This window comes from Sander vitreus, chromosome 17 (genome assembly GCF_031162955.1).
Source record: "Sander vitreus isolate 19-12246 chromosome 17, sanVit1, whole genome shotgun sequence".
NCBI classification, from domain to species: domain Eukaryota; kingdom Metazoa; phylum Chordata; class Actinopteri; order Perciformes; family Percidae; genus Sander; species Sander vitreus.
The window spans coordinates 30,702,817-30,727,607 of NC_135871.1; the positions used below are offsets into that span (position 1 = coordinate 30,702,817).

The 24,791-nt window shown below is 42.7% G+C and overlaps 1 protein-coding gene across 1 annotated transcript; it reads right to left on the reverse strand.

The window, feature by feature from the left end:
- Positions 1–2,043: 2,043 nt before the first annotated feature.
- Positions 2,044–19,975, reverse strand: cct2 (chaperonin containing TCP1, subunit 2 (beta)). Its single transcript, XM_078273261.1, has 16 exons — positions 19,884–19,975; positions 17,391–17,465; positions 16,105–16,170; positions 14,288–14,399; positions 12,810–12,886; positions 11,742–11,854; positions 10,788–10,990; positions 10,233–10,333; positions 9,420–9,547; positions 9,193–9,296; positions 8,599–8,718; positions 6,708–6,836; positions 6,433–6,536; positions 5,174–5,273; positions 3,637–3,778; positions 2,044–2,451 (listed from the first exon to the last, which is right to left on the reverse strand). The coding sequence occupies exons 1-16, from the start codon at positions 19,884–19,886 to the stop codon at positions 2,421–2,423; spliced, it is 1,608 nt and encodes a 535-aa protein (XP_078129387.1). The 5' UTR covers positions 19,887–19,975; the 3' UTR covers positions 2,044–2,420.
- Positions 19,976–24,791: the final 4,816 nt, after the last annotated feature.

A 24,791-nucleotide genomic window follows, 5' to 3' on the forward strand; every position in this document is an offset into this window, starting at 1 on the left:
ATTACCTGGGTCCAACAAAAAAATCTTATTGAGGAAGTCACAGGCTTTTAAATAACTTATTTGCAAAAATGTTCAAGTCATAATATAGTGAGTATTTGCTGTTTTACAGTTTACTTCGTGCGTGTGTGTGAGTGAATGTGTGTGTGTGTGCCTGTGTCTGTGTATATGAGTGTGTGAGTGAGTGTCTGTGTGTGAGTCTGAGTGTGTATGTGTGTGTGTCTGTGAGTGTGTATATGAGTGTGTGTTTGTGTGTGTGTGTATGTGTGTGTGTGTGTCTGCGATTGTGTATGAGTGTCTGTGTGTACGTGTGTGTATGAGTGTGTGTGTGTGTGTGTGTCTGCGATTGTGTGTGAGTGTCTGTGTGTACGTGTGTGTATATGAGTGTGTGTGTGTGTGAGTGAGAGTGTGTCTGCGATTGTGTGTGAGTGTCTGTGTGTACGTGAGTGTGTGTGTCTGCGATTGTGTATGAGTGTCTGTGTGTACGTGTGTGAGTGTGAGAGTGTGTGTGTGTGTGTGTGAAAGAGTGTGTGCACACTGATAAAAAAAGACAGCATGGACTTGTGGCATCTAAAACTCTTAATTACGTTTAATAATAATAATTTTAATAACAATTACGTTCGTTACGGTCAGAACTCTCTTTAATGTTCTTCTTAATAAGCTGTTTGTGATCTATACTCGCTGTATAGTGCAGTCTCTCTCTTCACTTTGTCATTTTATTTGAGTGCCTGAATTAAAACACAGCATAAGGTTGATTAAGTGCCTTTAAAACTCTCACAATGTAACAAAAATGGAACGAAACCAAAAATAAAAAGTGGCACCTATACGTGGCACTTGGTAGTTTGGCTTATTTGAAGTTAATGTACTTCTTCAGTGTGATTCTTGTTGTTCTGAGTTTGTAACTTCATGGTTAAATGCACCTTTTGGAAGTTGTTTAAGGATAAAAGCGTCAGCTAAATGAAATGTAATGTAATATTAAAATGACAGTTAAGCAACACTACATCTTCATGGATGAAAACGTGTTTGAGATGAGTTTACTGTTGACGATGTAATCTCTTGTAGCGCTGTGAGAGCTGACGGTCTGTGTGGTTTTGTTGGGTAACTTCAGTGTGTTTACACTCGGAAGTTACCGCCACTCTGACCTGAGTCACAGTGACAAAATAACATGAATACTTGATGGGAAAGTGGCTGTTATGGTCCTAAACAAGGTGTACCTTTGGTTTGAGAAGTGGGGGGGGGGGGGGCGCACACAATAAAGGAGGGTCCTAAACCAGGATTTTTCCCAGTTTTAATCCCATTTTCTGCATTTCTACATACATAAACGCCAAGACTTGACAGAATAATTTTATAGTCAAACATGTTCACAATTTAATAGTGAGGGGGGTCATGTCCCCCCCCGTCCCCCGTCCCCAGTGGAAATTACACCCTATAGGTCCTAAAACAGAAGACTTTCACAGAGGAAACAGGTGTTCATGTCCTGGAGAAGTTAAGGAGAAAACACAAGACTTTCACCCAGGTAACAGGTGTTCATGTCCTGGAGAAGTTAAGGAGAAAACACAAGACTTTCACCAGGAAACAGGTGTTCATGTCCTGAAGAAGTTAAGGAGAAAACACAAGACTTTCACCAGGAAACAGGTGTTCATGTCCTGAAGAAGTTAAGGAGAAAACACAAGACTTTCACCAGGAAACAGGTGTTCATGTCCCGAAGAAGTTATTTTTGATCGGAGCCAAAACTCGTCTTTACCAGACACAGCCAAGGAGGACATGGAGGATTAAAAAAACATGACGGACTCTTCAGAAGAGGTCATTATCTTCACTTACGTTTCTATGACACGATCTTCTGAACGTAGTCATACTGAGAAATCCAGAGAGTTGTGTGGAGCTGATAGTCTTAACTAGCTTTGTAGCAACTCATTTGGTAATGGCTTGAATGTAACGGACGTTCATTAATATCAAATAGTTACGCACTAACTAAAGGAACACTTTAATGAGCCTTTCATTATCTGAACTACGAGTTAGAAAAAGGACACAGAGACGACCAACAGATCTATTGATGAGGATTGGTTCTTTTAATTTCAGTCAACAAAACAAACAACGTCCAAACTTACGTTTAAAGCGACGTCGACAGAAACCGGCTAACGTTAGCATGACCAGCTTGACCTCCGCTAATGTTAGCATCACAACCAACATTGCACATTAGCTTCACACAAGCCTGTATATTGACAGCAGCTGTGTACGATTAGCTTCTGTCTCGCTGGCGTGACGTTAGCTACAGTTAGCCAGCGAGCTGGTGCAATGCTTCCACAGTGAGAGTTTAACAGACAAAATTAAAAAAAAAAACTTTAAATTTGAACTACACAGAGGCGATAAATAACAAAACTGATCCCTCTTCCCCCGTCCGTCATCTTCATCCTCCTCTTCCTCTAGCAGGGGTGATGGTCGGGAACCCTCTTCCTACAGAAACAAACAGCAGCAGTCAGGAAACAGAAACTAATGTCTCAACAACGTAGCTCTCAGCTGCTCGGCTCTGTTACATAAAAACTAACTCAAACAGAAACCTACGGGGACTCTGGAAGGTTTATATTGGGATCGACCGATACGGATTATTAGTAGTTAATAAAACCAATAACCGATATGCATTTACAGTGAAAATGAAAATATTTAAGTCAAAATTTTGTTTGAATGCATTACCGCTTGTCTTCAGGTCAAAGTTGATCTGTTTTCTTGATTATTTATACAGAACAACGTGACATCATGACTTCGCGTAAACATACGCGCCACTTTCCTAAAGCCAAATGGCGTGTTATCTGTACGCATTTTGTGCTATCCACGTGTATGTCTACGCCGTATACAGCGGATGTAAACACACACACACACCACGTGGATCGTGGACGTGCCGTGCTATCGCGAGAACGACGTTACACGTGTGTAAAAAGAGTAAAAAAAAATAAGTTGATAAACGCCACACGCGGGACGCGATCCTGGCTCTCCTGGGTGAAAGTCCTGCGTTTGACCCATCCAATCTCCCTCCGTGGACCTCTGTCCCTTCATACTACTCTCTACGGCCATAATTCACATGTAATGTAAGTCAATGGAGGCCAAACAGCGTTGATGAGCACGCTAAAAAGCGATAATGCGTCTTGATAACCAAAACACGCAACATTTTTCATCTTTCTGCTAAGATATTTGGGACTTGTTTTGCAACGAAAATGGGGGGATTATGAAACCATGCAAGCCCCGCGTATTTTGCACGGAAATCGGCAATTTATGCAACAAAAATATATGCGGACTTTGGCTGATTATGCATTGAATTATGCGATCGCATAATGACGTTTTTCTGGAGGGACTGTATAGTATAAACTTCAGGTTCCTTACGGAAGCTACGGTGAAAGCTCGGCGTAGAGCGTCCGCAGAACCAGAAATCACGATCAACTCTTCAGTCTCGACACGGAGCGACTTTCAAAAGAAGGACAACACCGGTGGTTTGACATGTTTAACCCAAGTTACTACTATCGGCTTACACCTGATGTGTTTAGTCTTTACTGCTTTTATACATAGTCACAAGTCAAACTAAAAACATAACACGGAAACAACCATAGCCTAAAAGAAAGGTTACTCGCTAAGGCGTGATGGACCGACCTGGGCGCAGCTTTGATGATGTTGTCGACTCTCAGGATCATCTCGGCGGCTTCGGAGGCGCTCAGCAGCACCTGACGCTTCACCTGGAAGGACTCGGTGATCCCCAGCTCGGCCATGTTTCCCACCGTACCTTCAGACATATCTGCAGGAGACACACACACACACACAGTATAAGCCAGGGTTTTAAGCCAAATGAATGTAATCATTCATTATACTTTTCTCAGATCTGATGACTGTAGCTGGACTTCTAGCTTTTCCAATGTTTTAGACACATATGGTAATAATATTGGCCTAAAACAATGTGAAAAAGAGACGCAAAACTACCACAAAGGGACACAAACGACAAAAAAAAAGAAGCCCAATGACCACATAGACCCAAAACAATGCCAAAGAAAACACAAATGACCAAAAAGAGACACAACACGATTACAAAGAGACGCAAAAACCACAAAGAGACAAAATCCCACAAAAGACACAAAATGTATGGGGAAACTGCATTTTTTATTTTTTTTAACGTAACATTTTCTTAAGGAAGCGCCAAATACACGCACCTAAGTCTTCCACAAGCAGAGGGAAACACTGTAAGCTGTGATCCATTCAATTGTCAAGCGTATTCTAAGCAAACTATTCAAATGTCGCAAAGAAAAGAAATGCAAATAATTGTTACTAGATACTAGTTTGGGGTGAATAAACTGGGCTGCGGTGTAGTTCGATCAGAAGTCCAAAAACCAGCTTTCACGTGAGAAGCCGAAAGAAATTTCACATTTTATCTGTTTCAATTATGGCTTTCTGCTTCGTTGAAACCTGCAGTAAAACACTGACAACAAAAGGATGAAATGTGTAGCTGAGATGACAAGTGCCATTGCCCCGGTTAAAGGGCTGAAAAATGGTCATGTTTCCATAACTGCAGAGTCATTTTTCCCAGGAATAAATGGAGATTGGAACCTTTCCCACTAAAGACCAAAGCTAGATGTTGAGGGGTTTTCTGTCCAGTGGGGAAGAGGCGTTATATTGTATATGTTGTCCTATCAGTGCAGATAAGGAGCAGCTCTCTGTATTTATTTTTTGCTTGTGAAGAGTAAAATCTGCTGGGTCAAAATAAATTCCTGTAATCAATGCAAATACTTTAAAGCTTGACTTCCTCGTCTCCTGTGATTAATCTGCACCAAAAAAGACGTTTGTGATCTTGAAAATGATATAATATATAATAGCCTGACAAGCCAGACCCACAGCCAGATGTTGGGTCTGGGAACTCCCCATTGGCAGGGCTCAATCTGAGGGGCGGGATAAACGGATGTCTTTCAAGCAGAACTCTGCCGTCATTATGTTAAGCCCCGCCCACCGACTCTATACACGATGTGATTGGCCTGACCAGAGTTTGGTTTTTCCAGCTCGCAAGCCAACGGAGAGTTGCTAGATGACCCTGGCTGTACATTACATTTGCTGCCGCTAGGCTGCGTCTAGATGTCTAGGCTATTCTCAAAATTACAGCTCATATTCATATTCAGGTGATTAATATTTGTCTGTGTTCACTCACTCAGTCCACAGGTGTTGTTGTTCTCCATGTGTGCGGCTCTCAGCTGAGCCACCAGGTCGGCGCTGTCGTAGCCAGCGTTGTCGGCGATGATGGTCGGCAGCTGGAGGAGCAAACGACGACAAAAAGTGAGTTCATCAAAAATGTGACTTATGAGTTTAGTTTAGCTGCACCAACGAAGATATAAAGTTCATACAATAGAAAAAAAATAAGCTATCTCAGTGCAGGACAGAAAGGAAGCCTAAAAGGCTCCTTCAGAGTCCCCCCGCTTATACAAGTTTAAAAAAACTAAAAATATTATATAATTCCAAGACATCAAACAGGGAAGCATAAACATATCATATATAAATATCCAAAAAGCAAGCAAAATGACCAAACAAACCATAAGATAAGTTGATGAATACAACCAACAGAATTATCCCAACATAAGGTTTAAAGGTGCTCTAAGCGTTTTTTAGGCTACAACATGTTTTGTGGCATACAGCAAACATCTCCTCACTATCTGCCTGTCCCCTGAACACACTGTAAAAAACATCTCCTCACTATCTGCTAGCTGCCTGTCCCCTGAACACACTGTAAAAAACATCTCTTCACTATCTGCCTGTCCCCTGAACACACTGTAAAAAACATCTCCTCACTATCTGCCTGTCCCCTGAACACACTGTAAAAAAACGCGGTCTCTGTAGACAGCCCAGGCTCCACAAACAGCAACAAAAACAAACTGCGCCAACCTGCACCACCAAACATAACAAACGGTGTTCCAGCCAATAACCTACAAGAAGGATTTGGGGGTGGGTTAGTGCGCGCAAGCATGAAAGGGAGGGGACGGGATGGGGATGAGGAGGAGGGAGGGGCGAGCTAGCCTCTGTTTTGTTTGAAAATACTTTGAATGTCAACAAGAAGTGACGTCACCCAACATCTCTTAGAGCACCTTTAAGATGAAATGAGAAACGTCTTTAACTGTGACCTAAAGGCTGGCAAGGAAGTTAATGGTTTAAGTGACCCATTCAATGAATTCCACAGCAGTGGACCTCTATATCTGGTAGAACAATGTATGTCTTGAGACTTGTCAAGAAAGTCCTAAAGCTCCGAGGTGTCAGGTTTCTAGTTTTATTTCCCCTCTGCAGACAAATGCTGTCATACAAAACAATCTCTTAAAATCTGAAGTTTTTTTTTTTTAAAAGAAAATGTATCTAAAATATGATGGTATGTAAGGTTTGGTGTGATCCTTTACAAAAAAAGAGAAGCAGACCGGTCCGTACCATCATCAAAGCCTTGGCAAATGACTCCATGGCGACCGCCTCCTTTCCTGGCGTCCTATTGGCCAGATCGCTCACCACCTTGGCCATGAGCATCTCAGAGCAGCCTGACGGAGAGCAGAGTGTGAGCAGGGACACAGTTACGCACGTACAGACTCCATTTCCCATGTTAATGTCACAACAGTTATCCACGGCACTGTCAACACCTCATACAGGCATCTCTGTGGACGCAGTGTGTGTGTGTGTGGGGGGGTGTGTGTGTGTGTGTGTGTGTTTACCTCCTCCGTAGACAGTGCGCGGCTCCTTCACAGTCTGAGCTAACACACACAGAGCGTCGTGCAGCGAGCGCTCCGCCTCGTCCAGAATCTGCTGAGTTGCTCCTCGCAGGATGATGGTGCACGCCTCGCCTGAAAGAGAGGGTCGAGGGTCAAAGGTGTTAAAGTCAAACAGTTAAAGTCCTTCTTACATTACACTAATAATAAAAGTCATCATTTTTAAGAAGCAACAAGTTTTGGATACATTTGCGATAATATCATAATCCTAGAATGAAACTCTGGGACAAGGCCGTTATGTTTAAATACCTGCCGTGCTGATTTCAAACAGACAGCTTTGTCAAGGCAGTTTGGGCTTCAGATAGCTTTTACACAGTGGCCGTTGTTAATGTCAAATCATGTTCCACTATGAACGTGCACGCTCGTATCGTTTGTATCACAAACACGGTCGGTCAGTGAAGGAGCAGTCGCAGTGGTAGCCATCGTTGCCGGTAACTTACTCGCATGACAGAGTGCACGGACCGAAGCTTTGTGACTAGCATGTAATGACTTCCTTGAACATGAGCTGCAGAAGCACCCAGCTCCCTCAGTTTGAGGCACCAAGTGCTAAACGTCTTCCCGTCTCCACCCTTTTCCTCTTGTCCTCTATTCATGCCCAGCGCCATTTGTTTTTAACTCCTTTCTCAACTAAAGCTGTATCTACATGCTCCAAGTTTGACAAACTCTGCATCCATATTTTTTTTACCACGGAGACCACACCACACTCTCGCTTTTCGGCACAAGACCCCGCCCTACTTTGCATCTGATTGGCTAGAACTCGTTTCATTGGTAGGTGGAAGTTCGATGATTGGTTAAATCCAGCGAATCAAAACAAATCCCATGTGGACTTTTTAATGTATTTATTTTTCTAAAAATAATCAAACGCCAGAAATCGGGAACCAGGACCGAGTACTTCAGCCCTGCGTTAGTTAGAGCTGCGTTCCTCTCATATGATTGGTAGGTGGAATCAATAGACTCGAAAATAATAAACGGCATGACATTTTTTTTGTTTTTCCCTCACGGCCGCACGCTGGAGATCTGGCAAGGTGGGGAGAAAGCTCTGCCTCTCCAGCTCCTCCCGTAGCTCTGGGTGGAGGTCCTGCACTGACTTGAGTGTGAGGTAAACTGGGCTACACCGTGTCCCCCCCCCTCTGCAGCACTGTTGTCGGCCAGTGCGTCAGCATGCAGACCGTGGTGAAGGACAGTATTAATCAGGTGATGGAGACCAGAAAGTCTCCTATATGGTTCCAGGGCTTTGATTCTGTTGCTGCCTTGATCTGTTCCCCTCACTATTCAGCTGAGGGAGATATGGGACGAGGTTTTTTTTTATGTTTCTTCATTCGGATCCATTTGCGATCCGTTCTGAATAAACTAACAGCAGTTTACATGCTTCGTCCTTGTTGCATTATTCATTAAGATCAGTCTAAACAGATTTCTGTAGTTCAAACAACTCTGAGTTGTAGTTGAGAACGTCAGTTATAACGGCCCACGTATTAAAACATTGTCGGGTTTAAAATCGGGCTCATAATTCCAGTTAATGTGTCGGGCCGGGCTCGGATGCAACGTGCACGGGCTCGGGTAGGGTCGGGCTTGATTTTTTGGGCCCGATCTAAGCTCTACCGGTATCTTCCGGACCGAATAGCAACGCGGATTTCGGTGTCTCATTCCGGTGCCACTTAAATGCCTGCGCTGCTCTCTGATGCTCTGAAACGGACGTTAGAGGCAACAGAAGCATCGCTGCACGGGACGCTACTTAACATTACACTTGGCAGGAGGTGACGTTAGCCTACCGTTAGCTAGCAGCTGGATTTAAATACTGACAGCGTACATGACTGTTTGTGTGTGTGTGTGTCCGTACCCATGGCGACTCCAGAGAAGTGGATGAGTGTGTCCTCTCCGATCATCACCTCCTCAATCAGCTTACAGTGGCCGAGCTTCACCAGCTCGGGGTGGTCGAAGGTGGAGCTGATCTCTCCTCCTGAACACACACAAAGAATAAAAATTATGTTGACAGACAATTATGTTGGTGTCTGTCTGACTGTGTGTGCGTCTGTCTGACTGTGTGTGCGTGTGTGTGTGTGCGTCTGTCTGACTGTGTGTGCGTCTGTCTGACTGTGTGTGTGTCTGTCTGACTGTGTGTGTGTGTGACTGTGTGTGTGTGTGTGTGTGTGTGACTGTGTGTGTGTGTGTGTGACTGTGTGTGTGTCTGTCTGACTGTGTGTGTGTCTGTCTGACTGTGTGTGTGTCTGTCTGACTGTGTGTGAGACTGTGTGTGTGTGTGTGTGACTGTGTGTGTGTGTGTGTGTGTGTGTGTGTGTGTGTGTGTGTGTGTGTGTGTGTGTGTGTGTGTGTGTGTGTGTGTGTGTGTGTGTGTGTGTGTGTGTGTGTGTGTGACTGTGTGTGTGTGTGTGTGTGTGTGAGACTGTGTGTGTGTGTCTGTGTGTACACGTACCAGTAACCAGAGCGAGGCGCTCAACGCCGGCAAAGTCAGCGTGCTCGATGGCCATGACACCAGCCCGAGCAAACAGCTGCTCAGGATAGTTATAGATCAACTGTCTGTAAAGAAAGAGGTTTAGTCACATTACAGAAAAGTATTTTCACTGCGAGGTACTAGTACTTTCACTGAAGTAAAAGATCTGAATGTTTCTTCCAGCGCTGGTTAACGCTGCGTCTGCGTACCTGTTGATGAAGCAGTTGATTCCGTGTTTAAGGATCCTGTCGACCTTCTCCTTCATCTTCTCTTTCTCCGCGGATTCAATCTCTGCGACCTTCGCCGTCGAGTCGACACGAACCCTGGAGCCAAAGATCTGACACACACACACACACACACACAATATACATTCAGAATATAATAGACTAATAATAACCTCTACTGAGCATCATTTTTGATCTTTGTACGCAGTCCTCTGGATTGGTTTACAATCTCTACAAACTCTCTCTCTCTGCCGATCTGTCAGCGGGAGAAATGTGAAGCTTCCTGTTTATGTTAAACCGATGCTTCCTGCTGCTGCTTCACACTAAAAGTCTCCAGTGAAGAAAACAGTGACGTAGGAGTAGGGTATCGCTCAAAAATGTTCGATACCAATACCGTGACGCCGGTTCCTGAGCCATGCTTTTTTTCGATACCAACATTTTATTTATTTATTTTACAACTCCTACTAAGTGAGCCCTTTCTCTGTGCGTAACGTAGAGTTTTTCCTGAGTGCCTCTACGACATGCAAGGTTAAACAGCCAATCACAAACATGATTAGATCTTGGTAGAAGCATGCTGCATGCTTATTGGCTCTCTGACGCTGAGATTTACTCCTTAGGTATTGAATGACATTTAGTGTTTCATACTCAACACTAAAGAGGCAATTCAGTCGGTGCCTAAACAGTATTAATTCGGTACCCAGCCATACGTAGACGAAGCTGCAGAAGATGTTGAGCAGAACACATAAGTGATGCTGTGCGCGTGCGTCCGAGTGTGTGTGTGTGTGTGTGTGTGTGTACCTTGATCTTGTCAGTGTCCATGCCGGTGTTGGCGATCAGGATGTTAACGTTCTCCAGCCTCTTCGGTTGGTTCACTCCGATTTTCTTGTCCAGCAGGAAACCTGGAGACCAAGCAGAAACGTGAACACTGCAGAAAACGAGAGATCAGCCTGGCGATTATGACATCACACTCGCAGTAGGGATGTCACGAGACTCGGTACTTCCGTACCAAAATTCTGAAAACGTGACGGTCCTCATTTTTCTACGATACCGTAGGTACTGCGGGATGCAATCACGCTCGGCTGGCCCCCTCCACTCCACATCAACTGACAGTGAAAAAAAGAGTGACATGACCCTGTCCCAATACCACCCCCCACCCCCTCCTCCTCCAAGCGTTCCTCATGTGCATCCTAAAATACACATTATAAGAGGAGGACATAGGATTTATGGTTGTTTTTTTACCGTGGTATCAAGAAAAATGAAATGTCACTGCTATTGGTATTGATGGCGTTTTAGTTAGACAGTGTGGAATCTACTTCGGTCTCAAGTATCGAGCACACACACACACACACACACCTTCGTCCAGGTATGAGTCGGTGAGGCTGCCTCCCAGCTTCTTGATGATGTGGATGGCCTCCAGGTTCCCAGAGCCCTTCAGCCTCATGACGGCGTTGACAGCCAGCTGGGAGAAGTGATCTTTGTGGTGAGTCAGCAGTTTGGAGGACAGCGTCGTCCGGGCGATGTTCAGCAGGTCCTCCTGGAAACGAGCCGAGTCGTTGCTACGTAGACCGGGAGGATGCGGAGGAGGGAGAAGACAGAACAAGAGTAACAGGTAAATATAACTGAGGGTTGGAATGCTGGTGATGGATTTCTCTGTCAATCTTTATTTATTACTTTACTTTGTTGTACAGTTATTATTTCTCACCTGTTTCTAGGGGCGCAAGGACAAATTGATCTGGACAGATATATCGATCCAATGATCAACGATACAATATCATTGATGCAAAGTGACTATATCGATACATATCTTTAGGATTCGATGTCAAAATTCCCGCTTCATATTTTATTAGTTTTTAATGTAAATGTCTGGAAAAGCTCAGTAATAAAAATGCCAATTCATATTTTTGTTGCTTTTTGTGAGTTGATATAAGTAGAACTAGGGCTGCACAATTAATCGCAATATGGAATAGTGCAATATCCAAATCTTTGGGGGGGGGGGGGGGATATTTGTTAACGGCAAAGTATGCAAAATATGTGTCCAACCGTTCTGAATGAAGTATTGTGGTGCTGCAGAGACGTCCCGGCCTACAAATATATACATTCCCTCCAATATCGTGAATCATATCGCAATATCAGTCAAAATAACAGCAATTAGATATTTTCCTCATATCGTGCAGCCTTAAATAGAACTCATATGAAATTAGATTGTCCAAAGAACTGACATATCGTATTGTGATCAAAGTTGTGATTTACACCCGTACGCTGTTTCCGACGCAAGAATGAACTTTTTGCTACTTTTGTGCGTCTCACCTGTGATCCACGGCAGCCTCCCTCAGAGCCTCTCTGGCGACGTGAGTGGCCTTCCTCCAGCCAGAGATGATGGTCTGTGGGTGGATCTTCTTGGAGATCAGCAGCTCTGCCTCCTGTAACAACAGCGATGGTTTAAAAAGCAGCGGTATGTGATAGGACTCTTTATAGGACCACGCCGACTTATTGGGACTTTGTCTTGTTCCCCGTATCCCCCAGAGTTAGATAAGTCCATACATACCCTCCTCATCTCCGTGCGTGTTGTAACTGTCTGACGCACCCACCGCTAGCCTAGCTTAGCACAGATCCTGGAGGTAACCTGCTCCATCTAGCCTAGCTTAGCACAGATCCTGGAGGTAACCTGCTCCATCTAGCCTAGCTTAGCACAGATCCTGGAGGTAACCGGCTCCATCTAGCCTAGCTTAGCACAGATCCTGGAGGTAACTGGCTCCATCTAGCCTAGCTTAGCACAGATCCTGGAGGTAACTGGCTCCATCTAGCCTAGCTTAGCACAGATCCTGGAGGTAACTGGCTCCATCTAGCCTAGCTTAGCACAGATCCTGGAGGTAACTGGCTCCATCTAGCCTAGCTTAGCACAGATCCTGGAGGTAACTGGCTCCATCTAGCCTAGCTTAGCACAGATCCTGGAGGTAACCAGCTCCATCTAGCCTACTGCTCCCAATAAGTGACAAAATAACGCCAACATGTTCCTATTTACAGCGTGTACAAATAACAAGGTCACATGAGACACAGCCGTCTTCTAACCGTATACATACTGGGAACTATATTCTCAGAAGGCAAAGCTCTGCTACTCTCTGCTCCTCACCACGGGGCTTCAGGTGCTGCGAGCAAATCCCTCCACCCAAGTAGCAGAAGTAGCAGTGCTTTGTCTTTCTGAGAATATAGTTCCCAGTATGTATACAGAGTTACGACACACACGGAGATGAGAAGGGTATGTCTGGACTTATCTAACTCTGGGGGAGACGGGGAATAAGACAAAGTCCCAATAAGTCGGCGTGTTCCTTTAAAACCTGCAGGATTCATTTTTTAAATAAAGAAACAGCATTTTACCCGCAGCAGCTCTGCAGCGAGCACGGTGACGGAGGTCGTCCCGTCTCCGACTTCATCATCCTGAGTCTTTGACATGTCTGGAACCAAAAGAGAATTTAAGTGAAATGGTCAATTCTGCTCATCGTTTTTATTCCGATTTACTTTGACTCCTTCTGATAAACTGGCGAGTGGAAAGATATCGCACAAATATACTTTTACAGCTTTAAATGTAGCTTTAATGTTTGTTCTGTTAATGTTTGTCTGTTAAGTAAACAAACATTTGTATGAGATGAACCTTCATTGCATCTTTTTATGTACATTATTGTTTTCCCTGCTGGCTAAACAAGACCGATGTTTCACAATGTTCAGTGTTTTTTCTGTGTGTGTGTCTCTCTCTGTGTGTGTGTGTGTGTGTGTGTGTCTCTCTGTGTGTCTCTCTCTGCGTTTTTTGTGTGTGTGTGTGTGTCTCTCTCTGTGTGTGTGTGTGTGTCTCTCTCTGTGTCTTTTGTGTGTCTCTCTGTGTGTCTTTTGTGTGTGTGTGTCTCTCTGTGTGTGTGTGTGTCTCTCTGTGTGTCTCTCTCTGCGTTTTTTGTGTGTGTGTGTCTCTCTGTGTGTGTGTGTGTGTGTGTGTGTGTGTGTGTGTGTGTGTGTGTGTGTGTCTGTGTGTGTCTCTCTCTGTGTGTCTTTCTCTGTGTGTCTTTTGTGTGTGTGTGTGTCTCTGTGGGTGTGTCTGTCTTTTGTGTGTGTGTGTCTGTCTTTTGTGTGTGTGTGTCTCTCTCTGTGTGTCTCTGTTTGTGTGTGTGTGTGTCTCTCTGTGTGTGTGTGTGTGTGTGTGTGTCTGTGTCTCTCTCTGTGTTTGTGTCTCTGTGTGTGTGTGTGTGTGTGTGTGTCTCTCTGTGTGTCTGTGTGTGTGTGTGTGTGTGTGTGTGTGTGTGTGTGTGTGTGTCTGTGTGTGTGTGTGTGTGTGTGTGTGTGTGTGTGTGTCTCTTATTTATTTTTGTATTTCTTTGATTCCCAACTTGATCAGAATCAGGTTTTTCTACATAAAAAGAAGATGCCTGTGTTTCGGTGCATAACAATAAACATTCAATATGAAAAGATAAACAAAAATATGTACAATATATCAGTTTTTTTTTCTTTTCAAATGAATTGATATATTTGTGCCGTTATACATAATAGTTCATTTCCCTGCTGGCTATACAAGACAAAAAACCAGATTCACTGTTTTCACAAGTTGCCGGACAATATTATTTATCATTTCTTTGATTCCTAACTATCAGAATCGGGTGTATAGCCGGGGAGATTTTCACATAACAATAATTTAAACACATAACAAAAACACTCAATGTGAAGAAATATGTAAAATATATCAGGTTTTTTTTTATGAAAAGGGATGTACACTTCTGTGCAGGAATGGGCAAAGCTTCACAGTATAAAGAGTAGGTACAATACACAGAGATAATCATCCAAAGGATGTGTCTGTCTGCAGCTTCACTCACCAACCAGAACTTTGGCAGCGGGGTTGTCAACTCCGATGGCTTTCAGGATGGTCGCTCCGTCGTTTGTCACCGTCACCGAACCACCCTTTCCTCCACCCAACAAGATCTTGTCCTGAAGAGAAAGACGAGAGGAAACTGTTCAACTACAGTAGCCTGGAAATCCAGACCCAAATCCGAAAGATTAAGGGTCTGGCACTGAGTAATGAAAATGGCCCAACTCGAGGGGCAGCACCAAGCACGCGTTTGAAAATCTTCCTGCAAGCAATTGGATAACACTACGACCAATCACAACAATACACGGGGTGATGTATCCAGAGCCCCAAACGCTTAGCTACCAGAGGAGCTAACTGGGAGATTAAACTCTTAGCTACCAGAGGAGCTAACTGGTAGATTAAACTCTTAGCTACCAGAGGAGCTAACTGGGAGATTAAACTCTTAGCTACCCGCGGAGCTAACTGGTAGATTAGACTCTTAGCTACCAGAGGAGCTAACAGGTAGATTAAACTCTTAGCTACCAGAGGAGCTAACTGGTAGATTAGACTCTTAGCTACCCGCGGAGCTAACTGGGAGATTAAACTCTTAGCTACCAGAGGAGCTAACTGGGAGATTAAACTCTTAGCTACCAGAGGAGCTAACAGGTAGATTAAACTCTTAGCTACCAGAGGAGCTAACTGGTAGATTAAACTCTTAGCTACCAGAGGAGCTAACTGGGAGATTAAACTCTTAGCTACCAGAGGAGCTAACTGGGAGATTAAACTCTTAGCTACCCGCGGAGCTAACTGGTAGATTAGACTCTTAGCTACCCGCGGAGCTAACTGGGAGATTAAACTCTTAGCTACCAGAGGAGCTAACTGGGAGATTAAACTCTTAGCTACCAGAGGAGCTAAGAGCGCCGTGTTCTGTTCCTCTTTTAGATAAAAAGCCAAGTCTAACTCGTTCATTGTAGCGGCCAAAGCCGTTTCAAACAACTGGCGTTCATCCGTAGCCATCTTGCAATGTTTACTAATGACTTCAACGTCGCAGCGCTGTCGTCTTCTGTTTAGCTCGCCTCTGGCCCGCCTACATCAGATACAGCGATGTGATTGGTGCAGCTCGGCTACAAGTCATAGTTAATGAGCATCATTACTGAATGCCAGAGAGACTCGCTGAGCAACTCTGGATTTCCAGGGTATAACTATAGACGATTTATATTTCCTTTAAAGCTCGCTGGCTTGGAGCCGTCTAGTGGGCCACTTCTGCTCAGCAGAACCGCTGCCGTAAATGTACATTTGAATATTCATCACTTTCTTTCAAAAGTCCACGTTATCGATTTCAGCCAGCGTCTAACTAATAGTGACAAAGTTGATCATATCAACCCTAAAACAGACAGCCATGCTTCAATCTAAATAAAACTATAAAGACTGTTTTTCTTTAAGTAGGAAACAGACAGTATTTAACTTTTAAATTGCAATACTTACTCTTTTAAAAATAAATAATCACAACTTGTCATTTGTAAGAAGCAACCTTTTCATTATTCATACGATCTATTACATTTTCTATTGGATTTTTGACTTTTGCAGTACTTTACTTTTTCTTTTCTCTTACTATGTTTATGGTTATGCACCAAAATACCAAAAAGGGAATTCCTTGTATCTGGAAACTGACATGGTGATAATCCTCATTCAGATTTATAGCAGCTTAATCTGCTGAAAAGACAACACTTTTGGTATATTTTTCAGCATATTTGGTTACTTTTCTAGTTCAATAATGCCGGAATTGAAACGTAGAAATCTGTATAATAATAATAATAATCAGCTCTAGAGAGTAAGATGACCTACCATCCCCTTCGGGCCCAGAGTGCTCTTCACCAGATCTCCGATAGCAATGGCACCGATAAAGGATGACTGCGGAGAAAACGCACATGTAGAAAAAACAAACACAGTTACATAACATTTCAGAGGTTTATTATCTTCCCCTTCCACTTGTGAAATGAAAAACCAGACAAGTTAGCTTCACCGATACGTAGGGTTTTAATCGGTACCGGTACCCCCCCCCCCCGGTATTTTCTCTCTGCATTAACAAAAAATAATAATACGACCTCAGCCTGTCAGTCAGTCACCAGGGCATAGAAGCCACTGTTGTGGTGCTTGTCTCCTGTTGTGGTGACGTGTAACACACACGACCACTTTCGCCTCGCCATTAATATCATATCGCAGCAAACGCTGTCTGTGTGAAGTTTTGAAAACTGTAACCACACTTGAAACCACTTTATCGGCATCGCCGTGACTTCAACAAAACTGCAGAGCTGACGTAGTAGCTCCGTCCGCACCCCTGCACGTGTGTGTGTCGCTGTCTGGGTGGGTGTGTGTGTGTGTGTGAGAGAGAGAGAGTGTCTGTCACTGTCTGGGTGTGTGTGTGTGAGTCTGTGTGTGTGTCACTGTCTGGGTGGGTGTGTGTGTGTGTGTGTGTGTGTGTGTGTGAGTGTCTGTGTGTGTGTGTGTGTGTGAGTGTCTGTGTGTGTGTGTGTGTGTGTGTGTCTGTGTGTGTGTGTGTGTCACTGTCTGGGTGTGTCTGTGTGTGTGTGTGTGTCTCTGTGTGTGTGTGTGTGTGTGTGTCACTCAGTGTGTGTGTGTGTGTGTGTGTGTGTGTGTGTGTGTGTGTGTGTGTGTGTGTGTGTGTGTGTGTGTGTGTGTGTGTGTGTGTGTGTGTGTGTGTGTGTGTGTGTGTGTGTGTGTGTGTGTGTGTGTGTGTGTGTGTGTGTGTGTCTCTGTGTGTGTGTGTGTGTGTGTGTGTGTGTGTGTGTGTGTGTGTGTGTGTGTCACTGTCTGTGTGTGTGTGTGTGTGTGTGTGTGTGTGTGTGTGTGTGTGTGTGTGTGTGTGTGTGTGTGTGTGTGTGTGCGTCGGAGCTTCACTCTCTGTCAATATGCAGAGAAGACAGATAAGCTGGCGCTTACTTGCTTTCAGGTACCGGAATTTGGCACCGTTTCATTTAGCGTGAATCGGTCGACGGTAGTACCAGCGTAAGTCGGTCGGTACCCAAAAAAGTACAGAGTTCGGTTCCCAACCCTACCGAAATGAGAAGACCCAAAATAAAACCCGGTATCACAGATAAAAACAAACCCACCAGTCGTGCAGTCTCAGCTTTCTCTTCGTCAGCTCCATGTCTGAAGATGTTGACCGGGGCCATCGATAAGGACGCCTGCAGACAGACAGCAACCACCAAACCATCCATTACTAACAAGGTACACTCAGGCTTTCACACGTTTAAATACCATTAAGAATTACATTTACTACCAATACCAAATACCTTCATGAACATACTAGCAAAGGTATGTAGGATATACCATACATAGTCCTATATAGCTATATATTTATCTTTATTTATCTGTAGTTTATTGTTGCTTACTTTTTTGTAAAAAATATTTAGCTAAAAGTTTATTGTCATTGTTATTCTTATACTGTATTTTTTATACCTCTTTATTTAAAGAGTGTTTTATATGCTGCTGGAAATCTAATTTCCTTGCGGGAGTCATCCCAAAAGGATCAATAAAGAGAAGTCTAAGTCTATATACTGGAATATCAGAAAGGATTTTAGGCTATACAATTAATTGTTTACCAAGTACCTGAAGTTAATACAACATTTTATTGTAGTACTCATATCGTACATAGTTATTTAATCTTGTTAAACCCTTGCGTTGTCTTCCCGTAGACCGTGAACTCTCTCTTTTTCCAACATTTTATGTTGCTTTTTCGATACTTTCTTAAATAACATGGTCAATAAACATGATTTAAATGACATAATGCCTATTTTTTTTGGTTAAAAAAACTGAAATTGTAGATTATTTTGACTGATAGTTAAAATCAGAGGACGTTGAGTGGATCAGTTTACTTCAAATGCTAGAAAACTTTAAGAAAAAAAACTAAAAAACACCCAATTCAATGAAAGTAATCATTACTTTTACCTGCCAAGAATGTTACATGGCTTCCATACAACGTACGTCCACGTATTCGTGTTATTTTGGTTCAAAGAAACCCATATTTCTGATATAAAAATGGGTCACATTTGACCCGAGAACAACACGAAGGTTAAGGACAATACAAATGTTGGACCTTTGTGAACCACATTTTAAGCTTTCTAAAGAAATGTAAGACTGTCAAGGCTTTATTTTTCAAATATTGTATTTAACACTTAAGAACCTGCGGGTATCCTGAATATCATCCACACAAACTGACAACAATACGCAACACAAAAGTTCTCATATATACAGTATGTATCTGCATTTTTTTATTATAAGTTTTAGTTCTCAGGATGTATTACTCCGTTTTTAGGGATGTATTACTTCGTTTTTAGGGACGTATTACTCTGATGTATTACTTCGTTTTTAGGGACGTATTACTCCGTTTTTAGGGACGTATTACTCTGATGTATTACTCCGTTTTTAGGGACGTATTACTCTGATGTATTACTCCGGTTTTTAGGGATGTATTACTCTGATGTATTACTCCGTTTTTAGGGACGTATTACTCTGATGTATTACTGTTTTTAGGGACGTATTACTCTGATGTATTACTCCGTTTTTAGGGATGTATTACTCCGTTTTTTAGGGATGTCCTACTCTGTTTATATCTCAGTACAAGTGATGCTGAAAACACAATTGATCAGTTTTGCAAAAGGATACAGGCAACATTTGCTGCCTTAAAATGTACTACCTAGATTTTATTTGTATTGTATTATTGTTGATACTTTTGGTTTGGGGCCCTCACATAGCCAATTTAAATATAAACTGCTTAGATAAATGTTCTGAGTGTGTGTAGCATGAACAACTTACATTTTATTGTGCAAACCTGTGTTATAAAATGACAAATATATGATTGAAATGTACCTTTTTTTGGATTTGACGTGTACCTTTATTGACATTTTGCTACAGAACAATTCCCCTCGGGATAGATACAGTTTTATCTTATCTTGGAGCACAATTTCGCGAAGACGGGAACTATTTATTCCGAGCAGCAGTGAACGCAGCATCAGCCGAGCCCTGCATCATGTAGAAACCGCTAGAAGCTTCCAATCTAAAAAATATTCACAAATAAATCAAAAACGTAAAAACTACTGACAACCAACGCTGTAGTTATAGTCAGTTGGAAGTGTGGTTTGACTCACACGTTGTATTTTTAATTGTTCTTCTATTTATTGTCTGTAATGGCTGATTTGTTCCTCTTGACAGCCACAAAGCCCCGAATGACAAGCTAACGCAGCATGCTAACGGGCTAACCTGACAAGAACAAGAACACGCAGTCTCTGACAAATACACCCTCAAACACAACAGCTAACATTTGATTAGCTGTAACAGACCCGACAGCATCACCAGATCTTTAAAAAAAATTAAACAATTACTTTTAGGCTGTTAGCTTAGCCGTTAGCGCATTCATAGCGCCCATGTGCTTGCTTACCGGTTTGCACCGCTAGCTAGCTAACAGAAAGCTAAACGGACGCTACGAACAACGCTTACGGCGCGTGAAGTGTTGTAACAGACTATCTGTGAGTTTAGCTACCTATAGAGGTGAAGCGTTTATTTCTTAGCGTTTTATAAAACAGTAAATACATGTTAAAACTCACCATGATGTCTGTGATTCGGGTCTGAAGCTGGAACGCACACAGAAGAAGGGCTGGGCTGGGGAGTGACGCAGTTACGTAAAAACGTGATGCTGCGTTCGTTGCAGATCATGGAAGACACCATCTGTTGAAAAATATGCCCAAATTTGCTTATTCATTCTTGTACACGTTTTGTTTAACGTGTATTACGTGTGTTCTGTAGCCTACACAACAATATCCATAATACAAATATAATACTGTATACATAAACTGTATACATCATGATACATTTATACATACAATGTTGTGACCATTGCACATATGACATAGCCTATAAACATTTGAACATCATTATTTTTTGCACACCCTGCACAACCCGTACAGCCTTCTTTCCCCTTTTAAAACGGTGATATTACACATATTTGTTATAGTGTCTTTTTACATACTTTATTCAATTAACAGGGACAATGCTCATTAATCAACAGCAGAGATGCCAAAAGTACTCACTTCTCGAACTCAAGTAGAAGTACAGATACTTGTGTTAAAAAAAATATTCTGGTAAAAGTAGAAGTACTGATTTAACTTCTTTGCTCAAGTAAAAGTAACAAAGTACAGGCTTGGAAATGTACTTAAAGTATAAAAGTAAAAGTAGCCTTGCGAATGACAACCATTTTTATGCAAAGCTGATTGGACCACACAAATGTTACTAGAGTACAAGCTGAGAAACATCAGTGGACATGAAAAAAGGCTCTTTATATGCCGTTGCCTACATTTTAAATGGATGTCTGTCAATAGGCCTAAAACATCACATATATGATTATTAACGTAAACTTAATAAAGTAACTGAAACAAACAACAAATAGCTTTTGATAACAACAAAAAGATGCATTTACCTCTATGTGAAAGCCAGCAGTTTGTACGGTGGCCCTGAAGTGCAAATCACAACAGCAAAAAAAACCGAAACAGCAAATCATAAAACACAACGGCAAATAGGAAAACACGACAGCAAATAGGATAACTTCAACAAATTTTCTTTGTCTTTTAACAGGAAGGAGAGGTGAAAAACACGGAAAAGCGCCTACTTTTAACAGACAGACAGTCCATCTGTCCAATCAGGAGGCTCCGTCCTCTGTTAGATAGGCCCTACCTTTTCCCGTAGAAGTTAATGCCGTTGTGTTTTATGATTTGTTGAAGATTTGTTGTCGTGTTTTCCCATTTGCTGTCATTTGCTGTCGTGTTTTGCCATTTGCTGTCATTTGCTGTCGTGTTTTCCTATTTGCTGTCGTGTTTTCCCATTTGCTGTCATTTGCTGTCGTGTTTTCCCATTTGCTGTCATTTGCTGTCGTGTTTTGCGATTTGCTGTCGTGTTTTCATATTTGCTGTCGTGTTTTCATATTTGCTGTCGTGTTTTGCTATTTGCTGTCGTGTTTTCCCATTTGCTGTTGTGTTTTGCCATTTGCTGTTGTGTTTTCATATTTGCTGTCGTGTTTTGCTATTTGCTGTCGTGTTTTCCCATTTGCTGTCGTGTTTTCCCATTTGCTGTCATTTGCTGTTGTGTTTTCCCATTTGCTGTCATTTGCTGTCGTGTTTTGCCATTTGCTGTTGTGTTTTCATATTTGCTGTCGTGTTTTGCCATTTGCTGTCGTGTTTTCCTATTTGCCGTTGTGTTTTATGATTTGCTGTTGCGTTTTTCTATTTGCTGTTGTGATTTGCACTTCAGGGCCACCGTAAGTTTGTGGTGTTTCGGTTGGCACAATGTGCAGCTCATTCGCCAGGAGTCATTTTTGATGCCTACTATCTCAAACATCTCTCTCAGATAAGACCAAGGATAATTGGGAATGTCTTCCTGCTTGTCTGCTGAATCTCTGGGATCTCCGTTTTCTTCATTTTCAATCATGTCGCCGTCCGTACTACTATGTGCTAACGTTACCGCCATCAAATGAATGCCGCCAAATCTGTCGAGTCGTCTTGTAGTGGTGCGTTAAGTGCAACGTATATTCCCATCCAATTAGATTGAATTCGGTATAATAACTGTAACTCCACTGACATTATTTGAAACTAAAGTAACGAGCCAAGTCGGCACAAAAATAAATAGTAAAGTAAAAATATCTGAAAAATCTACTTGAGTACAGTAACAAAGTATTTGTACTTTGTTACTTCCCAACTCTAATCAACAGCAAAGCAACTGTAAATGAGCCAGATTTAGCTCAGCAGGCTGATTTTCAGCTGTTGTCTCTGGCCAGTTTGAAAATGGCAACCTTGAGCGTTTCGACCTCTCGCTTGAGTGAGTCTGTGGTTCTAACGGCGCTTTTCCATCACGTGGTACCTGCTCGCCTCGACTCTACTCGCCTTTTTTGGTTTTCCATTATGAAAAAAAGTCCCTGGTACCTGCTAACAGGTACTTTTTTTAGTACCACCTCAGTCGAGGTTCCCAGCGAGCTGAGCCGATACCAAAAGGTGACGTGAAAGCGACAGACGGGCGTGTCCTGAACAAACCCGCCATTTTGAAATAGTTCAGCCAGCTGTGTTTTTTTTTTGCTGCCTCCAGCTTCATTTGAAACTAAATGTGTCTTCTGGCAACAACAACAACACCTTCCACCTTCTGTGTGTCGCGTTAGGTCACGGCAGTTTCCTGCGGCGCTGCTTGTTTTACAGTTCTGCGGAGGCTCCAGGCAGAGCTTTCGCCGTAGCCACGTACACACACACATGCCGGCTCGACGCACAAGTATAAACATCAGGCCACTTTTTACATAGGCTACGGAGAAAGCTCTGCGTGGAGCCTCCGCAGAACTGGAAAACAAGCTCAAGTGGCCTGATGTTTATACTTGTCCACTGGTGTGTGTGTCGAGCCGGCATATAAGACGACCAGCCACGCTGAGGCGGTACTAACATCTGCAATGGAAAACGGACGCACAGTGTGTCGAGTCGAGGCGAGTAGAGTCGAGGCGAGTCGAGCAGGTACCATGTAATGGAAAAACGCCATAAGACTGCAGGTTCTTCATACGAGTCTCGGTCCAGCTGTGCTTCCAGCTCGGCCTCCAACTCCCTGCTCCCCTCCTCAAACTCCAGCAGCTCCTCGCGAGCCTCCTGGCAGCCTTCCTTGTATACTTGAGAGAAAGAGCCTTCCAGATGGCTAACAACTTTCTTGCATGGCTAACAACTAAGACGAAAGTCATGTTGTTTGGCCCCCCAAATTCAGTTGACGAACTTTCGAAAAATTTGGGGACTTTAGCCTCAAGTGTGCGCCCTTTTGACGAAAGGCACCGACATCAAAACATGAATACGGAGGCATGTTCTGTTTGTTTTTTGTTTTATAATGGACATTTTATTGAAAGTTTAAACAAAGGAACAAAGACAGACAAGGAACAGGAGATCTATCCAACATGTAAAGGTTTCCTTTGTTGTTTCTGATGTATAAATGTGTCTCTTTGTACTTTAAGGAGAAAAGAAGGAAAGAATAATGGAAGGGGAGGAAGTACAGTTTATTTTTCACGTTATTAGCCGCTCCCGAGCTTGCTAAATTGTTAGCCTTGGTAGCTTCTAGACGCCGATAGTAACGTTAATGTTAATGTTGCTGTTGCAGACCAGCGATGTTCTCACAACTTATCCCTCCTGTTGTTTTCAGAAAGTTTCTATATCAGAAATTTGTGTTTCTTTCAACGAAATTGTCAAAAATAATAATGTGGATGGTTCCGTACAATTCATCGCATGTAAAATAAATGGTCAGTTGGAAAAAAAACAACAAAAATGTCAAAAGACATCGTAAAAAGTGGTAAAGTACATTGGGAAAAGTGACAAAAACTTCGAAAAAAACTCCAAAAAAATGCAAAAAGTGTCTTAATTTTAATTAATGTTGGTATAAGCCAAGCATATCGTGTACACGACTTCCTGTGTTGTAACCACAAACTCATGAGTTCCATCTGAAAGCAGAAATAAACTATTTAAAAGATATTTTCAAAGCCCCGTCCCCTCATCTCCTCTTCATCAGGCCCCGCCTCCGGCCTCTGTGATTGGCTGCCTGGACAGGAAGGCAGTAAATGTGCATGGGGAACTTCCTGAAGTAGCTACTGACGAATGGTCTGTGGAGGACACACAACAGAAAAACACCTGGAGTTACCTTGTGGAGGAGGAATGATATTGTGGGGGGTGAAATCTGAAATAAGAGTGAAGTGCCCAGGTTAGGGTTTGAGTTGTGTACTTGGCGACCCGCTGGCTGAGGCTCAGGTAACACAGGTTGGTTCTCAGCACTTTGTTTTCCTGTTGACGGAGGAATTCGGCTTCTTGCTGCCGCTCGACGTCAAGACGTACAGCCTCCCGAAGCTCCGCCTCGATACGACCCAACTGAAACACACAAACACTGAATGTTTCCACTAAGGATTGTGTGTGTATCCAATGGTGTAGTCTACGTGATACGCAAATATATAACTATATATATATATAGTTATATATATATATATATATATATATAGTTATATATATATATATATATATATATATATATATAGTTATATATTTGGTACAGTATACCCACTACAATGAATTATACTGCACCACTGTGTGTATCCAAGGGTGTAACTTTGGGGGGGGTTGAGATCTCCAGCTATCTAGGGAGGTTCTCGGGACATGTTTGCATGTATTTTTTAAAAATGGTCGGAAAAAAAACAAGAAAAAAGAGACAAAAACATCAAAAGGGGACAGATGCTACAAAAATGTTAAAAAGGAACAAAAACTTCCAGAAAAATCATTACGCCTACGTCTGTATCACAGCCTGATGTATCACGTCGTCTATTTTGTATTGTGTGTGAAACTGCCAAAAGCGGCGCTATTGTATTATTTTAAATGTTACCTCCTCCAGCAGACTCCTGTTGTCCTGCAGCTTCTCTTCCTGTCTTTCTGCCTCGTTTACACCTGGTTTACCTGCTACACCTGTCT